The sequence below is a fragment of the Acomys russatus genome, chromosome 31 (genome assembly GCF_903995435.1).
Source record: "Acomys russatus chromosome 31, mAcoRus1.1, whole genome shotgun sequence".
In the NCBI taxonomy this organism is placed as follows: domain Eukaryota; kingdom Metazoa; phylum Chordata; class Mammalia; order Rodentia; family Muridae; genus Acomys; species Acomys russatus.
The window spans coordinates 37,274,849-37,298,405 of NC_067167.1; the positions used below are offsets into that span (position 1 = coordinate 37,274,849).

General features: G+C 41.5%; 1 protein-coding gene across 1 annotated transcript; it reads right to left on the reverse strand.

The window, feature by feature from the left end:
- Positions 1-646: 646 nt before the first annotated feature.
- Cct2 (chaperonin containing TCP1 subunit 2) lies at positions 647-15,906 on the reverse strand. Its single transcript, XM_051172946.1, has 16 exons — positions 15,763-15,906; positions 15,016-15,090; positions 14,855-14,920; positions 13,842-13,953; positions 13,264-13,340; positions 13,058-13,170; positions 11,875-12,077; positions 9,120-9,220; positions 8,764-8,891; positions 7,978-8,081; positions 6,807-6,926; positions 5,946-6,074; positions 5,609-5,712; positions 4,733-4,832; positions 2,596-2,737; positions 647-695 (listed from the first exon to the last, which is right to left on the reverse strand). Exons 1-16 carry the CDS (start codon positions 15,763-15,765, stop codon positions 665-667), a joined length of 1,608 nt encoding a protein of 535 aa, XP_051028903.1. The 5' UTR covers positions 15,766-15,906; the 3' UTR covers positions 647-664.
- Positions 15,907-23,557: the final 7,651 nt, after the last annotated feature.

Consider the following 23,557-nt stretch of genomic DNA (forward strand, 5'->3'; position numbering starts at 1 on the left):
AAACCAACGAAAGCTAGCTGTGACTAGCAACCCCAGGGCCCCCCCCCCCCCATTCCGTGTCTCCAGTGCTGGATTCAGACATGTATCATGCACTGGGCATCCAAACCCAAGTCTTCTACTTGCTCTACCCTCTTACTTTCTCTCTCTCCATCTTCCCTCTCGCTGGGGTACCCCAACCTCCTTTTCCTCCCACCCCCCATGCTCATTTAATAAACTCCTCTACAACATAAAAAAAGAGAAGGGTACTTATATAAAATTAAATCAGTAGTATACTTCATGGTATAGTACCATACCTCATGGTACTTCTACTCCAAAATATATATTGACATGACTAAGATAATTACTTAAAGAATGAAGTCAATAATTAAGCTGAAACACAACACTAAAATACAATCACTTCTATAAAGTTATTTCAAATAGAATACTAGCAGATCAGTAAAACACAAAAGCTAAGTAACTGGATTTTTATTTTAATACACGGTATGGGAAATGAACTTGTAAATCAACTGAATTGTATGGAAAGTGAAAGAGCAAATAAATTAGACCCATGTTTAAAACAGAAGGTCAGCTAAATGTTCACACGTAAGGCTATCATGGACACATCAATCCCAGTCTTCTTTAAAAGGATGAGGTCTTTCAAATACAACTTTGCAAGTGGGAATGCTCAACAGGGGTGGTGATCAGGGACACGTTTCCTACGAGAGAAAAACCATACAATTGAGAAAAAGTAATAAAAAGTGAAAAGTGTGAGTTTTAATTAATTGTTCGTTTGGCTATAAATGCAGTCAGAACCCGTCTTACTAAAACCACTGTAGCCCCACTTCCCTTGAGTACTTAACAGTTCTCAATGTCTCACCCAAATGACCTACCTACTTAATAAACAATACTCTACAAAAATAGTTAACCTGGTCTTTGCGCTCTTTTCTTTTTTGAAGACCAGATAATACTGTATATCCTAAGACTAGACTTGAACTTGAAATCCTCCTGCCTCAATCTCCCTAAGAAATATGCTACCGCACTTGGCTTACTTCATGGTTTTGAATAATGTAGGTAGTATTAGGAAAGTTTACCAAATTAGACAGTTACATTAAACCAAAGCCACAGAATGACAATCCACAGGGTTCTGGATGACAGTCTACTCAGGAGCACAAGAACTGCCAACAGATAGGCTAGAGACTGGGTGAGGAGATTAGTTCACCAGTAATCACCCCTTATGTCTCAACTCTGTGGTGGCCATACAGTGATGGGGATGTAAGAATCGCTGGCAGGATGGAGAGATGGCTCAGAGGCTGAAAGCACTGGTTGCTCTTCCAGAGGTCCTGAGTTCAATTCCCAGCAACCACATGATGGTTCATAACCATCTAAGTTAAGATCTGGTGCCCTCTTCTGACGTGCAGGTGTACATGCAGGCAGAACACTACGTACAGGATGGCAGCAGGCAGCAGTATCGGTGAATTTTTGGTAACTTATTTCTCTTTGTAGCTCTTACTCTTGTGTTTTCTCTAAGGTGCCCCTTTCTCTCTCACTGTCTCTGTACACTCACGGATTCCTCTCCCTCTCCCTCCCCTCAAATAAACCTCTCCATATCATTGGAAAAAAATCTTGTTTGTAAAAAGCTTTTAAACTTTTTAAGAACACGTATTTTAGAATCATACAGTGGGGGAATATAAGTATTTACATCTCCTTGGTATGTGAGATTCAGGAACAATCAACTAAGTTCTCTGAAGTTTAGACACACTTCTGAGGACCTTCCCCTTCACAGACACGCACAAGTCCTCTAGTGGCCCGCGACCTGTACTGTCAGCTCTGTGTCTCCTGCCACCACATTAACACTGTATGTCAAAACTACTGTTACCACAGTCCGTTTATGAACGCAGGTCATTATCGTCCTGGACTGATCATCTTGTGGCGGATTGTTTCTTCTTTTCACCTGGCATCGTGCGCACATGTTCACATGGCTTTCCTTTTCCTCGTGGGCATTTACCTCACCCCAAAGCAGTAGAGCCAGCCAAGTATGAACTAAAATGTCTAAATCCTTCGTCAGATTTTTTTTGACACAGCAACATGAAACAGACTGATGCACTTCACTTAACCGCCTTTGTCTGGAAGCATTTTAAAAGAATTTGAAGTAACTTCCTAAAGTGTGAACCTGTAAGGGACCTTGTCCAAGGAGTGCTTGGAATGTCAATGTGAGCCATGTGTGGGGCTATCTCAGCACCTGATGCTCAGGGACCAGGGCTCTGAATCTGAGCCAGCCCAGGTCACACGGCAAGACCATCTCCAACACAGAACCACCAATCCAAACATGCATCTATAGGGATGAGTCTCCAGGAAAGCAAGCCTGGATCATCCTGGTAAAACAAAGTCAGAGAGCCAAGAGCATCCTGGTACTTGACCTTGAGAAGCCTGCCTCTTAACCCTTCCAATCTGAGTGTGTCCCTGGCTGTCCACACCTCTTTCCTCCTAAGAACTATGACCACAGTTAGATAATTTGCATAGTACTCTACTAAAATTTTAAATACAATTATCAAGTAAGCAGAGCTCCCTGAATGCTGTCTCATGCGTATTTTCCTGAAAGTGTGAGCACTCTAGTACCTTGGTGCTGCTTTGATAATGTTGTCCACACGGAGAATCACCTCTGCTGCTTCAGCTGCACTCAGAAGAACCTGTCGCTTCACTTGGAAACTTTCTGTAATACCCAGGATTGCCATATCTCCAATAGTACCTTCTTTCATATCTGAAAAGATAGTTATTACAGTAACTTTAACAAATAAGGTATGAAAGCATCTCTAATAGCTTGTCATAAAACTAAACCCATTATTGCACATACTACCCGATTCAGTTAGCAGATCAGTCTATAAAAGAAAGCACTCAAAGAAAACCTGTAAAAATGTCTTTAATTGTAGTAGGGATAGGATCAATGACTCAGTGGTTAACAATATTCCCTGTTCTTGAAAAGGACCTGGAGAGGGTATTGATGTGCGTGTGCACACACACACACACACACACACACACACACACACACACACACACACACACACACACACACGGTGTGTGTGGGGGGTAGGCACATACCTTTAATCCCAGCATTTGAAAGACAGGCAGAACTGAGTTCAAGGCTGGCCTGGTCTACACAGCCAACGCTTAAGTTAGAGAAGTGAAACCATGACTTACTAAAAAGGGGGGCTGAAGAAATGGCTCCACAGTTAAGAACACTAACAGCTTTTCCAAAGAAACGTGGATTGATTCCCAGCACCCACATGGAAGCTCACAACAGTCTCTAACTGTAGTTCCAGAGGATCCCATGGCTTCTTCTAGCTTCGGCAGGCACCAGGTCTATCTATGGTATCTTGTTAGGTACTTTTACTTACACATTAGAAGCTGACATTCAAGACTGTGTCACTGTTTGCTATAAAACTAGAAACTAACACTGTAAGCTCTACTTACCTGTCCTAATACCAAACTGTTAACAAAGCTATTAAGTAGTTCTATACCGCTTACAGCAATGCTGTGAATACAAAATTACAACAGTAATTACAAAATAAGTATCATTGGCATTTTTTTTTTAGATTTATTTATTATTATGTATACCGTGCTCTGCCTGCATGTACACCTGCAGGCCAGAAGAGGGCATCAGATCACATTACAGATGGCTGTGAGCCACCATGTCGTTGCTGAGAATTGAACTTAGGACCTCTGGAAGAGCAGTCAGTGTTCTTCAACTCTGAGGCATCTCTCCATTCTGAGCACTGGCATCTTTTATACAATTAGGATAAGAAGTTAAAAAAATAGAAAAAACAAAACAAAAAACCCTATTGAATGAGGAAATGGACTACCCTTGCTTTGCGAAATAGACAGTGTCAAACGCCTTCAAACACACAAAATAAGCCAGAGAGTAGTGACACACAACTGTTATTCAGATCTCAGGATGCAGAGGCAGGCAAATATCTGATTTCAAACCTTAAACGGTTATGTTTGTATGTATGGATTAGTGCTGCCTGCAGCCTTACTCAGAAAAGCTTGTCTGCAGTGGGTGGCAGTTAATGCCTAGACTTTTAACTGGTGAAAGTACAGGAAATCAGCACTGTTGAGGGTTTGGTTCTAAACAGAACAAGCAGATGACTCCCTACACAACAGGGGTAGACGCTGTAGGATGAGAAGTGCTGAGAAGGAGTACCTTCTGGACATGAGGTGCCTCGTGCACCTGTCACTTCACAGCAGTAGTGGCCCATTAACATTCCATCCTGGAGAACAAAGCAGCCCATGAGGCCCCATCCCTCACTGAAAAACTACAGGTAATAATGGCTGCTGGGGAAGGATGAGACATACCTCAAGATACAGCCTCGATAAGGTGCCTTTGTGCAAGTAAATAACTGTCTACCCACAAAAGTGGGACAGGGACTTGGGAACAAAGGCCTCAGTGGAATAAAAAAGAAGTTCAGAGCACAGTGGGATGGGGTGTATGACCAACGTGCACTGTGTGTGCAGCTGGACAGAGACACACACGGTGCATGGGTGTAAACTTTGAGACAGGGTTTCTCTGTGTAGCCTTGGCTGTCCTGGACTCCCTTTTGTAAACTAGGCTGGCCTCAAACTCACAGCCATCTGCCAGCCTCTGCCTCCTGAGTGCTGGGATTAAAGGTATGTGCCACCATGCTGGGTGCCATTTTTTTGTTTTAATTGAAGAAAACTACTTTCAAAAATGACTGCAAAAGTCCGCTTGACTTCTTACCCAGTCCAGCAGTTGTTCGGCCCTCACTGTGAGCAGCTCGGAGCTGTGACACCAGATCTGCACTGTCATAACCTGCATTGTCAGCTATGATGGTCGGCAACTGCAATATGAAAATGACAAATAACCACCAAGGAGTAACTCTCTCTTACCTAAGAGACAGCTCTAAATTCATATAGCTGAAAATCATGTAAAAACTTGCTTCCCTTTCTTTCTTTTTTTTGCATTTCTGAGACATGGTTTTTTCTGTGTAGCCTTGGCTGTCCTAGACTCACTGTGTAGACCAGGCTGGCCTCAAACTCACAGCAATCGGCCTACCTCTGCCTCCCGCCTTTCTTTCTTTCTTTCTTTCTTTTTTTTTTTTTTAAAGAGAAGCTCTTACTGTACAGACAAAGCTAGTCTTACATTTGAGATCCTCTGACTCAATCTCTCAGTGCTGAGAGTAAAGAGCTCACCTGATTGTTTCTCTCTCTCTTTTTTTAAGGTTTTTTTTTGAGACAGGGCTTTTCTGTTTAACAGTCCTGACTGTCCTGGACTCGCTTTTGTAGACCAAACTGACCTTGAACTCACAGCGATCTGCCTGCCTCTTCCTCCCGAGTGCTGGGATTAAAGGCATACGCCACCACGCCCAGCTGGCTGTTTCTTAATATCTATCATGATTTAGTATAAAATCATAACCAAAATATAAAAAACACTGTGACCCAGTTCATTTTGGTAAAAGCAAGGAAAATCTCTAGAATAGAAAATACATCAATGAAATTTATGTTCAGATCTCTCTTCTTTTCAGAGACAGAGTTTCTCAGTGTAGCTGCAGCTATCCTAAAAAAGCTGGTCTTGAACCCAGGGATCTGCCTGGCTAGATCTCTTTTGATAGTTTACCATTCTCAGTGCTTTAGCATAAGACTCCATTGCTACAGCTTCTTTTCCTGGGGTTTTACTGGCAAGTTTTGTCACAGCATGAGCCATCAGCATCTCAGAACAACCTACAAATTAAAATTTTAAAAAACTTGTGTTATTCACTCAGCTGTCTCCAAAACCATGAATTATTAACTTTCCTTAAGATTTGTCTTTTTAAAATCAAAGATAACATTTGATTTTAAATGTTTACTGTTAATGATTTTAAACATTTGTACAAACAGTAGTTTCAATATTCATTTACAAATCATACACACTGTACATCAATAAACAAAGTATTTAACATTTTCCACATACTTACCTCCTCCATAAACTGTTCTAGGATCTTTTACAGTTTGGGCAAGAACACAAAGGGCATCATGCAAAGATCTTTCAGCTTCATCCAAAATTTGTTGGGTGGCACCACGAAGTACAATGGTACAGGCCTCACCTAAAGTTAAACGTAGCACTCGTAAGTCAGGTACCATCTAGTCACACCCCACAAAAACATTTGCACTCCATATAAGTGATGATTATTATTGTGTTTTGGAGCTGGCTTGCACCATGTAACACTTTGTCTGCAAAAATCCATGTTCTTAAGTAAGTGATCAAGAAAAATCTATGTAAAATTTACACATTTCAAAAAGGCACAGTGGCTGGGCGGTGATGGCGCACGCCTTTAATCCCAGCACTCGGGAGGCAGAGGCAGGCAGATCGCTGTGAGTTCGAGGCCAGCCTGGTCTACAAACTGAGTCTAGGACATCCAAGGCTACACAGAGAGACCCTGTCTCAAAAAACCAAAAAACAAAACAAAACAAAACAAAAAAAGACAGCAAAGTATCAACCTGACTTCAAGATACTGAAACAAAACACAAAATAGGCACTCTCAAAATTTGTATTTGTCCTTATAAGATACATATGTCCACTGCATTTACTAATCTCTATTCACCTGTGTGTGTGTATGATACACACATGTGTGCATAGTAGTCAGAGAGAGTATTGGTTCTCTCCTTCTACCATGTGGAGGAAACTCAGACCACCAGGCTTGGCATCCAGCACCTTTGCCCACAGAGGCACCTTGCCAGCCTATAGGATGTATTTAAGGACTATGGCAACTTTTCTTCCATGTTAAGAGGATGGCAAAGACTTAGGTACTTAAGCCAAAATTAACATCATCACTCACCAAGGGCAACCCCAGAAAAGTGAATTAGTTTGTCTTCTCCAATCATGACTTCTTCAATAAGTTTGCAACTTCCAAGCTTCACCAGTTCTGGATGATCAAAGGTAGAAGCGATTTCACCACCTATGAACATAAACACATTACTAGGCAGGCAGAGCATTCTGAGCTTGAGGCTGTTCCTAGATTGACTCGCCTAAACATTTCTACCATTTGGAAAATTAAAAACTTAGGAGAATTATGTTAGAATTCAAGCACAAGGTACATACTTGGCTCACTCTGAAGGGCACAAAGTCATCATTAAAGGTCAATGCAACGTCACCTCACATGGCACAAATAACTGAAGTATTCAGCAAAACAAAGACTCAAGACTCTTCTGTTAAGCTCAAATTTGTTTAGACTATGCCTAGAAAGTTAATTCTTTATTTACCAGAGAGAACTCTACAGCCATAGCAAACCTAGTATGTATGTTTGTGTGTGCATACATACATACAGATATATAAATTTGGTATATACTTCAAATGTTTCTAACCTAAAACCCCAAATGTGTAACTTTTAAAGACTGAAAATGACACCAGTAGAAAATTCTGTGTCTGAGCTCATGTAACAGACCAGTGAAAATGTGAGACAACCAAAACCCACAAAGTACCTTCTCCTGCATAAGGCATATAAACCTAATATAAATAAACTTCATATTTAGACTTAGGTTCCACCCCTAAGTTATTGCATTATGCATAATCAAACACATCACTCCACACCCCCAAAATCCAACATCTGAGAAACTTCTGATACTAACCATTTCAAATAGGACCAGCAAGGTCAAATAGGTCCAAATGGGACCAGCAAGATAGTTCAGCAACTAAAGGCACTTGCCACAGAGCCTGATAACCTAGTGTGAGACCAGGCTCACATAGTAAGTGGAGAAAATCAACTATGATGTCATCCTGTGATCTCCACGTGCAAGCCATGGCACACATACACCCAGCACACAGGAGCAGTCAATCCATGGAATTCTTAAAACAATGTAATTAAACTAAGGGCACAGTTTAGAATAAGTATTTCTATAGTCTTAGCTCTTTAGGCGGTTTCTTCATATTGTCAATGCATTGCACAGTAACACTCAGTAACTTCAAGAATGATAATTATACTCACTAGAAACTAATGCCTTTTTCCATACCTGTGACAAGAGCCAGGCGCTCCACACCTGCAAAATCTGCATGCTCAATAGCCATGACCCCAGCAGCACCGAAGAGTTGTTCAGGGTAATTATAAATTAACTGTCTGAAAGCAAAATACACAAAAACATGCTCAAAATTACTACTTCTCATGATGAATCACATTAGGATGCAAAACTCCAAGCATTTTTACTTCATCAGAAAAAAACAAAAACCACAAACCTCATGATTTATATTCAATCCTTGAGTCTCAAGTGATAATGAGAACCCACTCCCACGAGTTATCCTCTGACCTCCATAGCATAAGCAAAAGAAATTAAAAGTGCAGGAATTACCAGCTGCCTGATGATGCACATGGTCTGCTCTACCTGCCTGTTAGTCACTTAACCCTTTGCATCAGAACAACAACAACATCACTGTCACCTCAGGGTGAGTGATCACTGTCACCTCAGGGCGAGTGCTCAACAGCTTTGCCCTGAGTGACAATACCCAACTAACGTAGCTCACTTCTACCCCATCAAGCATCGCCTCCTTCTCTGAGGACATGGAAGCTGAGCACAGTACAGCAGAGCACTGACAACGGTGCAATAAGGAACTGAAGAATCTTGGAACATGTAAAACTTGCCTGTGACCTAACAGTCACTCTGAGTCTATGTAAATCTTAGCTGACTGGATGAATTGCAACAATCTATAAACTGTTAAGTAAAGCCATGTGCACCAGTTTGTAACAATAAGTAATCTGGTAGGCAATACAATTTTCCAAAGGAAAAAACCTTCAAATTACAGACCTGTTAATAAAGCAATTTATTCCATGCTTAAGAATACGTTCAACTTTTTCCTTCATCTTTTCCTTTTCTGCATGTTCTATTTCTGCGACCTTTGCTGTGGAATCAACTCTTACCCGAGAGCCAAATATCTAAAACAAAACACATAAAGGCAGCACAAGTTTCACTTCTCTTAAAAATGAAGCTCAATTAACAGTGTTTTTCAGTTTTTTAGTATATGCGGTTATGATATATATAATCATTATATATGATGCAATATATATGGGTGTATTATCTGTACATAGATCCAAGCTATTTAGTTTAACTAACTCCTGTTAATACCAACCAGCAACAGAATTTCAAGAAATGTAGTCACATACCTTTATTTTGTCTGTGTCCATTCCAGTATTTGCAATAAGAATTTTAGCATTTTCAATTCTCTTTGGTTGATTTACTCCAATTTTTTTATCCAACAGAAAACCTACAAATAATGATGGTAGGTAATACTTAAAGGATGCATTAGTAAACCCTCAAAGTTGTCTACGATATCAAATTAGTAATTCAAATAATGCATTTTAAAGTTCAATGAATCATGTTTCCAGACTCTATAAAGCAGTCCATTGTAGCAGTGGTCACAAACATGAACTCATTATTTAAAATATTTATGAAAAACAGAACATATGTGGTTGGAAAGACAGCTCAGCGGTTTAGAGGCCCTGTTGGCTCTTGCAAAGGACCTGAGTTCAACTCCTAGCACCCACATGGTGGCTCATAGCCATCCATAACTCCTGTGCTGGGGGATGCAATGCTATTTCCTGGGTTCCACAGGCACTAGGCATGCACATGGCACAGACATATGTGTAGGCAAAACACCCAAACACATTAATAAAGAAAATAGAGAATACACACAGGCAATCTTACAGCATTAGCCCATATCAAACCACACCACCTTAAAACTTGTTTCATCTACATACAGCAGACCAGAGTCTATAGAGTACAATGTAAAAACATTTAAGTTCATTTTTACTAGTTTAAAACCAGTAAGAACTGGGCATGGTGGCACACGCCTTTAATCCCAGCACTCGGGAGGCAGAGGCAGGTGGATCGCTGTGAGTTCGAGGCTAGCCTGGTCTACAAAGCGAGCCTAGGACAGCCATGACTACACAGAGAAACCCTGTCTTGGGGAAAAAAATAAATAAATAAAACCAACAAGACAAAACAAGCCGTAAAAATTTGAAATAAGAGGAGACAGAGGTCAGCCTGTTCTACACAGCAAGTTTCAGGAAAGCCAGGGCAACATGATAAAGCTCCTGCTCCACAAGAATAAAAAAAAAAAAAAAAAAAAGCTAACTCCACCTAGTGGTAAAAAGGAAACACCATGGACAAAAGCAACTAGACAAAGCTGGTCTGAATCACGTGCTTGCCCTTAGTGGCTTCTGGCTGAATGTCAACCAGACACATATATGGAAATCATGTATTCTAAAAGTGGCCTTATTGGTTTGGTAGCACCACAACCTAGCACTGACCACCTTCAAGGCTTCTTTAAGACATGTAAGCAACTTGTAGCTTATTAAGCCTACCTTGTGCTTCCTACCTTATTTGGCTACACCTTATCCTCACTTATCAGATCATCATTACAAGAACTACAGGATTAAAGTCCCAATTACAATTCCTGGCACAGAGTACACACACAAGAACAGCAAGCAGTATGAGCCACTGTTACAAGGCTCCTCCCCTCCTGGCAGACCACTACAAACAGTGCACAGACTTTGCACATCAATGCATCCACAAAATTGCATAAAACAAATGACTTAAGACACAGCAAAACCACGACTCCAAATCACTTGTAGAAACAAACTACACAGCACAACTTGATTTTTTTTTTTAAACCCTTTTAAAGACAATGTTGCCCAGTGGTGGTGCACGCCTATATACCCAGCACTTAGGCTGGGCTTGTGAGTTCAAGGCCAGCCTGGTCTACAGAGTGAGTGCCAGAACAGCCAACACTACATAGAGAAACCCTGTCTTGAAAAACAAACAAACAAACAAAAAACCTGAAAAAACAAACAAACAAACAAAACAAACAAAAAAACAACAAAAAAGAAAGAAACAGACAATGCCTATATGGTCCATACCTCATTTGAAAGTAAATACAGTGTCAAGACACTGAAAACCCTCTGTCCTACAAATGACACTAAGAAAAGGCATACCCAAGACTCAGTCCTCAATAATCACACACAATTATTGTCAAAGAAACACTGGCAATATCTTTCTTAAAATAACAAAAGATAAGCTGGAGAGAGTTCAGTTGTTCAGAGCACTGACTGCGGCAGAGCACCTGAGTTTGGTTCCCAGCACCCACACTGGCTCACACCAGTCTGCAGCTCCACCTTGAACAGAGCTGCCGCCTCTGCCACTGACACGTACACACCCACACACAGTCAGACACAAACACGCGCATGATTAAAATAATTCTGGATACAAAACTTTTCCTGGGGCTAGGAATGTAGCTCAGTTAAAAGACTGTCTACGTAGCAGTCACAAAGCCCTAGATGGATTCCCCAGCACTACATCAAACTAGGTGTGGTGGTGCACGCTTGTCATCTCAGAGTTTGGGAGACGGCAGAAGGAATAGAAGTTTATGGTCATCCTTAGAAAAAGAAAGACACAGACACAGACACACACATACAAGGCCACCACTAAATAGGCAAGACCATCTTTAAAAACAAGAACCAGGGCATGAAGAGATGGCTCAGTGGTTAAGAGCACTTGCTTCTCTTGCTGAAGACCAAGGTTCGGTCCCCAGTTCCTAAAGTGGCGCACAGCCATCCCTAATCCAGTTCTAGGGGATCTGCTACCTTCTTCTGACCTCCATTGGCACCAGTCATACATGTGATGCACACACATGCTGGCAAAACACAGAATAAGTCCAAGCCTTTTAAATTAAAAGTAACGACAAATCTAAGATCTAGAAATTAAGATGCTGCTGAGATAGTGTGGAAGATGACACATACGGTCAACACAACAAACTGGTTAAAATGACAGCAATGGCTGAGTGGCCCTGAAGACAAGCTTCCTGGCTTTGCAGGGTCATTGGGAGCCGGTATCCATGGTACATTCAGCACGCACACATACCTTCATCTAAATAGGAGTCTGCCAGACTCCCACCTAGCTTCTTGATGACATGAATCGCCTCCAGATTACCAGAGCCTTTCAATCTGAGCACAGCTTCTACAGCTAATTTAGTAAAGTGGTCCTTGTGATGCGTGAGGAGTTTTGAGGATAATGTCGTTCCTGCAATATTCATTAAATCTTGCCAGAATTTGACTTCATCAGAACTAATAAAACCAATTGAACAAAAGAAAAAAAACCTGTTATTAAAATTATCCAAATATATTAAGCATATTTTACTTTTCAAAAATATACCTAAGTATTTGACCCTAACCAGTCCTCTAAAGTCACCAAAATAAAAAACCCTGTAAATAGTCGTGGTAATGTACAACTTTAATCCCAGCACTGGGGAGGTGGAGGCAGGCACATCTCTGTGAATTTGAGACCAGCTTGGTCTACAAAGAGATTTCCACGACAGCCAGGGCTACATAAAGAATCCCTGTCTTGAAAACAATACCCGCCCCCCAAAAAACAAAACAAACAAAAAACAAGAACAAAAAAACCCCACGTAATAAAGTGAATAACATCTTTCCCATCAAACCATCAAGCTTCGTGAAGTGGAAGTAAGCAAGACTACCATGTTGTCAAGAGTGTGGGAAAACTTATCTTTGACACATTTAGCACAAATAAAAATTGGTTTTGGAGGTTTACTTGGTCATATACACACATAAAAGTCAACTAAAACACGTTCCTATCTTTGACCTCAGCAATTCTACTTCTAGATGTCTTGGGCAACAAATTTCCTACATTATCATAAGGCTAAAGCTCTTCAAAATGACAATTCTCCCAGGTAGACAGTCCTGGAGTGAAGCACCCAACAACGATGCTGCAGAGGATCTAGCAATGCTCAGAAACACACTGGCTAGCAGCTGTTAGAGGTTAGTAAACCAGGCATAGAGACACAGGCCTGCAGTCCCAGCGGGTCGGCAGAGGCAGGACAATCTGTGTAAACTTGAGGCGGGTGAGCGCTAGCTAACTGCAGAGCACAGGAGGCCCCAGTGAAGAACTTTAGCCTCCATGCTAGGCAAGGTTAGGAAGCTGTCTCTTGGAGGTTGGCATGGGTATTAGCTGGGAGGGGAGGGAAGGCAGCAAGACTGCGCTCATGTTTCTAATCCTCTCGCCATTGTTTTCCCAGTGGGACACCAACCCATGGTCCACGGCCGACATCAGCAGGGCCTCTCTTGCTGCCTTTGTGGCTTCCCTCCAACCCGCGATGATGGTCTGTGGATGTATCTTTTTTGCAATTAAAGATTCTGCTTCCTGTCAATAAAGAAGAACACAAAAGTAATCACTGATTCGATTCTACTCAAAAGCAATCACAGTAACAAGGCCAAAGTGTTCAGCTGCTCTCACCCGGAGTAGCTCTGCTGCTAAAACAGTGACAGAGGTCGTGCCATCACCAACTTCATCATCTTGAACCCTTGACATATCTAGGGCAAAAAACAAAACAAACAAAAACAAAAAAAACCCACAAAATTATTTCTCCACATGACTAAATTCTTTAAAAAACATCCACAACAAATCTAAACCCCATTTATAGAAGGTTCCATACCTGAAAAAGTTTGGGAGACCTTCAAGTTCTTCATACTTTAGCTTGAATATGCCCTCCCACCTTCATGAAAACTTAATCCCTAGTCTTTTTCTGTCTCACCCATGCTTTGCCTTCTGTCACATTATGACACAGCAGAAAGGACCTCAGCAGAAAAGGCCCACTGATCATGGATTTAGCAGTTCAGTCAAATAGATTTGTAACTTAAAAATTACCTAGTTTATAGTTGTAGCACCCCTCAAGGACTAAAATGATAACAATGATACTTCTGAAATTTACTTTAATAATGATAGACACCAATGGCCATCATTTAAATAGTTGAAACAGCCAATCAGGAAATAAGTTATTGAAGAATATTAACAAAACAGACCTTCAGACTCACCAACTAAAACTTTAGCTGCTGGATTGTCAACACCAATATTTTTCAGAATGGTGGCACCATCATTGGTTACCATTAGAGCGGCATCTCGTCCACTGCTTAGAAGAATTTTATCCTGAAAGGAAACTGGTGTCAAATTAAGGTCCAAGTACTTCTCGAATACCTGAGATCAGTAAGCACACTCAGCTGCACGTGCTGACACGGAAACACTCTGGATGGTGGTGGCAACCAAATGTTTTCAATGCCCGTATCCTACAGCCGAATCTCAGTGTATACCTAAGAAGCGGGCAACAATGGCACATGCCTTTAATCCAGCACTTGGGAGGCAAAGACAGTTGGATTTGTGAGTTCCAGGACAGCCGGAGCTACAGAGAAACCCTGTCTTAAAATGCCTCCCCTACCACCAAAAGCAGTGCAGGCGATACAAACTAGCTTTGTTACAGCCCCACGACAACGATGGGAACAAGTGTCCTCCAGCAAAGTTAGAAGCAAACCCAGAATGCTATAAAGTCTAACATATTAAAAACAACAAACAAACAAAAAACAATGGAACCCTTCCTATGTTAATCAAAGGATTGATTAAAGATTGACTAAATTAGTATTAAGCTACAAAAAATAATTTATGCACACAGAAAAGTAGCACAAACTCTGAAAATGACACACTTAAGCACACAGACACACACACAAAAAACCCACCAGTATCTGTTATTTTAAAAATGTGGTGCAAAAATATAAGACAAATGTATCCATATGTGAACAGAAAAATACTAGCAGGTTTGCATCCATCCAAATGGTAACAGCTGTTGCCACTGGAGAGGATGTGGGGTGGGTAATACGAAGGAGGTCGTTATAAAGTTTTAGATTACAAAACATAAATAAAAAATTGTTACTAACTACATTTACACCAAAGGCTTTAAACCGTTATTAAAACTTCTATTTTTCTGGCGTGCCACTGCAACACAAGACCACAGGAAAACAAATAAATGAAACTTGTAAACAATTTCCATTTTTCTTACCATGCCCTTCGGTCCCAAAGTGCTCTTCACCAAGTCTCCAATGGCGATGGCACCAATAAAGGATGACTTAAATTATTAAAAAAAAAAATTAGAAAAAGCGGTCAAAATTTACACAGAGAAAAGTTGGATGTTATCATTTAAAAGAGGCAGGAGGGGCTTACCAGTCGAGCTGTCTCGGCTCTCTCTTCGTCAGCTCCAGCCTTGAAGATATTAACAGGTGCAAGGGAAAGGGATGCCTAAAAGGGGGAAGCCAAGATGCTCCGTCTGAATACCAGTACTCTTTCCCACGGATCTAGGGCCTCTCGCTAGATTGCTAAGATCACCCTAAAGGAAAACTAGTTTACAGTATCCTTTCAGGAGCGGGCATATTATTTAAAAAGCGAGAGACTTACATGTGGGCCCCAGGAATAAATCATCACATCGCCTGACTGCTGTGTATGACAGAACTAAAGGCAACACTAAGACAGAGGAAAGCAGCGAGTACGGAACAGCGGTCCTCAACACCAAGAAGTAACCCTCCATCTTCCACATCCACAGGCCTGCACAACCACCCGCCCTTCAAGCCCCGCCCAGCGGAGGGCGGGGCCCACAAGCGAACTAGAAACTTCTTCGCTTAGGGTGAGGTCCGGGGTCGGGGAGGGGGGGGTCGTCGGGGTCCCCTCACCGTGAGGAGACCTGATCATAGAAAGAGAGGATGGCTTAGGGCGCACCTCCCGCCCCCCCGCAGAGAGCTCGGCCGGCGGGCCCCACGCAGGCCCCATGCCCGGCCCGAGCCATGTGCGGCCGGCCGGCCCAGGAGATGGCCGCAGGGAGCCCGTGACTCCGGCTAAACAAGAGCAGCAGCGGGGAGGCAGGACACGGGGGGACCCTGACCGCGGCAGTGGTCGAGGGCTGAGAGCTAGACTCACCATGGTTCCGACGAATTCAGCGCAGAGGATAATTCCTCACAAACCGCGCCGAGAAGCCAGCAGGGGGGAAAGGAAGGCGGAAGTGACGACACTCCCTGCCGCAGGGGGCGGGGCTGACCCGCGCAGGTTTCCGCCTCCTGCGTGGCGGGCTGGACCGGAAGCGTAGCCGCTAGCTGTAGGAGGGGCGGGGCCTCGGCTCGGGTCCCGCCCGGTGGCGGAAATCACTGGAGCTCTGGGAAGGGTTAGGCGCTGGCAGATTTAGAGTGGAAACAGGAACAAAGAGACTGTGTGCCGCGCCGGTCGCCACAGGAACGGAGTTCCTGCTTACGTGTGTTTTTAAATTTTAATCTCCCAGGATTTGTTTTAAGCTCAGATGTACAGTTGCAAGTGTTGTACGCTAAGCATTTCCATTATTTACTGTCCCCGGAAGCAACCATTCGGTTTGTCGTGCTTTCTTTTTCTTTCTTTCTTTCTTTTTTTTTTTTTGAGGGGGGGGGCGTGTCGTTATTTACTAATTGACTACTAAACGATACTTTTATTTTAAGCATTATTATAAAGGAATCTTTGATTTGATTTTTTTACACAGGGTCTTACTGTGTGGCTCTTGCTTGGCTTGGAACTCATGGACCAGGCTGGCCGCTCAGATCCACCTGCCACTGCAGGTATTAAAGGCAGGTGCCACTACGCCCGGAGTTCTTTTAGTTTCATAACCTTAACTGGCCAGGACATGGGCTTTTGAGTCTTAGCTGAGACTTGCACATTGGCCCTAGTCATCGAGTTCAGGCGTTCCTCTTTGTTTTGTTTTCCCTCGAGAAAAAAAACAAAAACAAAAAAAAAAAACAAAACTAAACATTACATGGCGTCTGAGTGGAGATCAAGATCAAGTCCCAAATTACTTTAACTTATTAAAAATAGTGTTCTTTTTACTCTTGACACCTAGGGCACCTAAAGAAAGCAAAGCTTGAATGCTTTAAAAAGATGTTAGGTTTTCATTTACCCACTAATAACATTTCTGATCACTTAGCAAGTACCTGTATTTCTGACACTTGCATTTTCAATTTCAGGTATTTCTACACACAGATATAGTAAGTTAAATTATATTGGGTTGGCGACCTATGGAGAGTCAAATCTAGTTATCAACTGCTTTTAAAGTTTTAAGCATTTAAAAAATAATAATTATGGGGCTGGAGGGATCTTGGTTTTTAAGAGCACTGGCTGTTCTTTCAGAGGACGCAGGTTCAACTCCCAGCATCCCCTTGATAGCTCACACCCAACTGTAGTTCCAGGGGGTCAGACACACCCTCACATGGACATACACCCAGGCAAAACACCAGTGCACATTTAAAAATGTGTGTGTGTGTGTGTGTGTGTGTGTGTGTGTGTGTATACAAATGTGGAAATCAGAGGACAACTTGGAGAAAACAGTTTTGTCCTGCCATCACATAGGTCCCACGGAAGGTTGTCACTGAGCCTGTATTTTTTAAATCAATCTCTCTCTCTCCCACCCTCCATCTCCCCCTCTTCCCTCTCCTCCTACCCCGTGTGTGTGTGTGTGTGTGCGCCCAGGTGCTAGCAGGAGCCAAAAGAGGACACCAGATCCTCTGGAGCTGGAGCAGTGACGTCAGCCCTCTTGTGGTGCTGGGAATTTAACACAGCTTCTCCGCAAGAGCAGCAAGTGCTCTTAACACCTGAGCCATCCTCCCAGCTCCCATCACACGTTTTAATAGTCTATGGGTCCATAGAGCCTACAAGAGCCATTATTTTAAATAAGTCTGTGACCCTGGGCTATCCTAAGGTCCAAGATGACAAAGGGTGTGTTCAGGCCCAATAAATTGTTACTTAAAATTTACCAGTTTTCTGTTGCAGAGAAGTTTTTATTAGGAAAAGTGTATGTGTGTGCTTCGTTTTTTGTTTGTTTGGTTGGTTTTTGTTGTTGTTTTGTTTTTTTAATAGGGTTTCTTTGTGTAGCCTTCACTGTCCTGAAACTAGCTCTGTAGACCAGGCTGGCCTCTACTTCACAGAGATCTGCTTGCCTCTGCCTCCTAAAAAGTATTTTAAGCCAGGTGTGGTGGGGTATGCCTTTAATCCTAGCACTCAGTGAGGCATTGGCAGGAGGATCTCTGATCTCTGTGGGTTTGAGGCCAGCCTGGTCTACAAAGTGAGTCCAGGACAGCCAGGGCTAAACAGAAACCTTGTCTCAAAAAACCAAAAGAAAAAGAAAGGAAGGAAGGAAGGAAGAAGAGGAAAAAAAAAAAGAGTATTCAATGGACAGAGCGCAGGTGGCATTTGGAAGCAAGTCACATGGAGAAGATAATGTACCTGCACATTTTCAGAGACTGCTTTTATTGTGGACAAATTATACGCTACGCTATATTTACTATCCTGTCCAGTCGGTGGCGGCAAACTTAAACTTGTGTGTGAAGGGCTACCAATGTCCCCTTCCTTCTCGATAGACTTTAGAAGAGTAGGTGATCACAAAGACATTTGGATTGGAACAGATGCCATGCTGCAGATCCGAGAGGCAGCTAGGAATCCCCACCTCCCCCCCACCCCGGTAATGGGGACTCTGGAGACTTTCATGTGCATCTTTGGTCTCTTCCCTTCACATCCTGCCCCGCCCACACCTGAGAAGTTAAACACTCAATCTCTAGAACCAAGCTACAACGAATTTGAATTTCAACTTGTTTTTATAACCAGTTTTATAGTACTGGGCATCCAGAGGCACTCTCAATCGATTGACTGAAAGCTGTTTCAAAAAGTCCCACTAGCTGAAATGCATCATTTTACCCCCAAAACGTTCTTCTCTTGGCTTTTTGTAAATTGTGTAGCAGTTTGTGTTAGGTATGTTACAGGTCCTCAGAAGCAGTGAGCCTGTGGGCGCCGTTTCCCATGGGCCATTCATCTCCTTGCTGACTCCGTTTCTTTTATTCCTCAGTTTGTTTCTTTTAGCTCTTCCACGCCCTGGTTTTTGTGACTCTCCCCCTTTGACACCCGAAATCTTTCTTCCCTATGTTTGGAATTCCTTTCACTGGATTCTGTTAATTCACTGCCCCTAGTTACTTTACCTCTGTGCCTCAACTTCCTGCTGCATGAAATGAACATAATCAGAGTATGTTTCTCACAAAATAAGACTAAATTGCCTAGAGGGTGCCAACCTTATTTAGGTTACCTGTAACTCCAATATAATTTGTAAAACATTGTTGCCACAGTTGGTGTACTTACGACATGCAAAGCTCTGTAGCATATGGTTATTTGGTAGAGATGACTTGAAGAAAAGAATGGAGCCCCGGGTTAGAGCAGCAATTCTCACCCTTCCTAAATGCTGTGACCCTTATTCATGTGTGGTGGCCCCCAACCAGAAAATTATTTTTCATTGCTACTTCGTAACTGCAATTTGCCATTGTTATGACTTGTAAATGTTTTCTGATGATCTTAGGCAGCCCCTGTGACAGGGCTGTTCAACCCCCACAATGCCTGGGTTGAACACTGGTAGTCTGGAGTGATAGATACGCTAGCTGAAATAAACATAACCAGAGCACAGGTCATGGGACTTCTCCACTATTAAGGCCTAAGTAGATTCTGTTTGGTACTAAATTACCCTACCATTCACCATACACATGCCACCAGCTAATAGTTTGCCAATGGGAACAGGTAGCCCGAGAGATTAGCCAGGATCATCTTTAAATAAAGTAACCTCACAAGGGGCTGGAAAGATGGCTCAGCAGTTCAGTGCCTGGCCCCGGGCAGAGGACAGGAGTGTGGTTTCCAGCATCTGTACCTGGCAGCCCACAACTGCCTATAACTCTAGATGCAGAGCATCTGACACTCTCTTAGGCTTCCAAGGCTATCTGCACATACATGTGCACACACACACAGACACACAGAGAAATCGTCATTTTAAAAGTCTTTAAATAAAGCAAGCTAGATATCTATGATAGCACCTGGTGGCTGGTAAGGCATTTCACAAGTCAGGACTTTAATTTCTATGAAAAAGCCTGAACAGTCTTTGAAGCATCTTCAACATGACAGTTGCTTCTGCCATCTGTCTGTGTTTATAAGGAGTTTCTGGATTCTGTGGTTCTTAGTGGGGACAGTACTGACTACTCTGGCAGTATGTAAGGGAAACATTTTAAAAACATGTGGAGCCTCTATAAAAAAAACAGCTGTTATACTTTATATGAGTTAGGAAATATATACAGGAGACTTGACAGCCCACAGTACACAAGAAAGGCTTCTTCTATAACCTATGTGCATTTTCTAGGATCCATACAGGATTTAACCACATAGCCGAGTAAAGTATTCATAAGGAAGTAAACCTCCAGAATCTGTCTGTTTTACACACACACACACACACACACACTCTCTCTCTCTCTCTTTCCTAAAAAAGCTAAAAAACCTAACACCTTCCTCAATTCTGCTAAGGAATCTGGCTACTGTCTTTCTAAAGTTGTGAGTTGTTTGCGATATGTAGCGTACATCTTAGGGCTTAGTTCTTTGGGAGGAAGAACACTGCCTTCCATCATTGGTGATGGTCTAACTATAGATTCTTTTGAGGACAAAGACTGCTGTCTCAGTGACTAGCACAGGACCGAAGTTAAGCCCATCTGCTATATAAGAAGTTACTGTCCCAAAAGATCTTCAAAGGAAAGATAAATAATTCAAAGCAGCTTTCAAATTCTGAGCATCAACACCCTAGTTTTCGTAGATGCTTTGTATCACATAAGGAACTTGAGTGTTCTCGAATGTGTGGCCTGTGTACACACCCAAGCACATGTGCGTTTGTCCACCCCCTGAATTATTCAAATAATTTCTATCTCTGCTGTACTATAGAAGGCTTGGCAATCCTAGCGGCTGTAATAAGGTTTAGGTTCTCAAAAATGACCACATACATTAGCTAGTGAGAAATAAATACACAATCTTTAACACAGTGTATGTTCATTTTGAAAACAAATGTGGCTGGAGATGTGGACCAGTAGTTAAGAACGCATCCTGGTCTTACAGAGGACCATAGTTTGTTCCCTACCCAGCCGTCTATTGGGATTGATCTCCTCTTCTGGCCTACATGAGCACTGTAGTCACGCATCCAACCCCACCCCCCAGTTTCAGAATGATTAAAAATAAAATATTTCTTTTAAATGAAGCTGTTAACATAAGGGGTCAAGAAATATATAGAATATAAATACAGTAAAACTTTAAATAAGTATCAAACCAAACTTTTATTTGGGTTTTATTGCAATCTACTTTTGGCAAAAAGGGAAAAGTGACCATAAGAAGTCATCAGATTTTATTCAACAAAGCAGTTTTTCATGAATGCTTCAGGTCAGTGTGTAGTCAGCTCAGCTTCCAGTATCAACTCAAGTACGTCATCATGGGTATTATGCCAGCACGGTAACAGTAAGGCATCGTGAGACGCTAGAGTCTAAAATCAAATCGCAGTTTACACATTATAACTTTAGGATAGTAAAGTATACTAATACTCCACAATAAATAAGAATTTTTAAAAAGTGTTGCTTAGCCCTTGTTGAACACAATTTCATTATTAGCTTATTCTTTAAGTACTCCAGTTAATAAAAGCTTGATCGTACTCAAGGACTCTGACGTTTCCAAAGATTAAAAATTAGTTACTTGTTATATTAAAAACAAAGCTTTAAAGCACTTTTGCACTTGTCCTTAAAGCATGTTTATATCATATATAACTTTTATGCCCGACAACATGGCTTATATGGCAAAAAAGAGTTCCATACTGGGACAACTAGGGGGCGATCCTCCCATCCCCTCTTCCTCCAAAAAGCCACACTTGGCCTCAGTGTAAAAGTTATATTTTATTGCCATGCTACAAAATGTATGAAGTTGGCACTGACAGGGAGAAGTAAAACAAAGAGAAAGAAGGGATGGAGGGCAAGGGCAAACGATGCGTCACATATACAAGGCTTTATTTTAGTTAACAGTGGTTAAGATTTGCCAACACTAAAAATGCCAACCCAAGATTAAAATGCTGATATGAAACAGCATTAAAACACAATTTATGCGTAGTACAGTATCATGTCTTTCATTAGAGAAATGTGGAATGTTTAGAAATTATCCATAGGGGCAAAATTCATATCTCATATACAATTTGGCAATGGTAGTCCCACTGTTTTATAAAAGAAAAATTAAAATCTAATAAGCTACCTTTATACAAAGTTGCTATATTTATGCCTTTATGTAGGAAAAACATTTATAATGCAAATTAGGACATACAATAATCTTACATTATTATACAATGTAATGAAAATAGAAATAACACAAAGTCTGTCCTTTATAAAACATCTATTTTTGCATTTACTAATGCAAATGTGGCACCCTGGTGACTACTGTACTACCAATACCAGCCTGTGTCCACACTGTCATTGTCCACTTGCCAGAGAATTTCAACTATAGGATGCTACAAAAGAATTGTGGTACATCCTGAGAGATGAGGAAGCAGGGATGGGGAACAGGCAGCCAGATGACAGGATGCTAGTCTGGGCAGAGTACACTGTGATAGGTCAGAAAGTATTTGTTAACTTTTCAAGCCAAAATGTTTTCCATACATTCTGTAATTTCGTACCAATGCCTTGACTCAAATTTGGCAAACATTAAGGAAACAGTAAATAGAACCATATACTTCACATCAGAAACATGAGTGAGACGCCAACACATTACTTCTGAATGATACCTCTGATGTTATGTCTAGTTCAAGAATATACATATTTATACATACACACTGCACATTGCACAAAACACTTGGGTATTAAGGGTAGAAAATAGCAGAGGGTAAAGTGAGAAGTACTTTTTAATTTGTTAACCCCTTATCTTGAGGCAAATACATGGTGGCACATTGTTGGGAAATTATGAAAACATAAGGCCCCTGTCCCATTTTTAATAGAACATTATTGAGGTACATTTTTATATGCTGTGCCACAGATTTGGGGGGGTGGTGCAGTGGGGAGAATAAACAAACACCAGTTTTACTTATAACATTGTACTAGAAATGGGGGGGGGGGTTTAACATTAACATCCGTAATGACAAAGATTGCTTGGCAAAGCTTCCTAAGTCCCAAATGTGGCCTGTTGTGGCTATACTGAGAAGTGAAAAGCTTTTTGCTGAGTCTTCAAGGGTAAAGTGCATGTCTCATCACTCCACAGCAGCAGTAAATAAAAGCAACTATTTGCCAATCTTCTTGGAGGAAGGGAAGGCACAGTATTTTCATTTTTCAAAGGAAGATGAAACTGGGAAATAAAACATTCAGAAAAATACTAACAATACCTATAATAGTTTCCAACCTTGGGTCTAGAAAAAAAATTGTCATGGTCCATATGGACAAAAAAATAATTTTATTTCAGGGAAAACAAGAGAGCAAGGATTATATTTCCAAAACGCAGAAGTATGGTCACATGGTCTAATCAACAAAAACAATGATCTAAAATTAGGTTTGTCTCAGAAAATCTGAGACATGGCCACAAATATGTGCCAATAAAACATCCCACTCTAAAATTCACCAAATAGTAATAGGTCCAATCTTCCAGGACAGAGCTTAATGCCCACTGTGAGACACTGCAAAGGACAGTGGTGTTTATTCTACATGGCTGATTAAATAGGAACAAAAGTGATTTCCAGAAGACATCTAGAAAATAACACCATCTCCTCCTAATAGTCATATAGAACCCTAAAATCAAATTCTTAGCAGACAAATTGGTCCCATTTTCATTCTTAAAACCATTTACTATTTAAAGCATAAGCTGTAGTGATTATATTAGAATCACCTAAAAAATA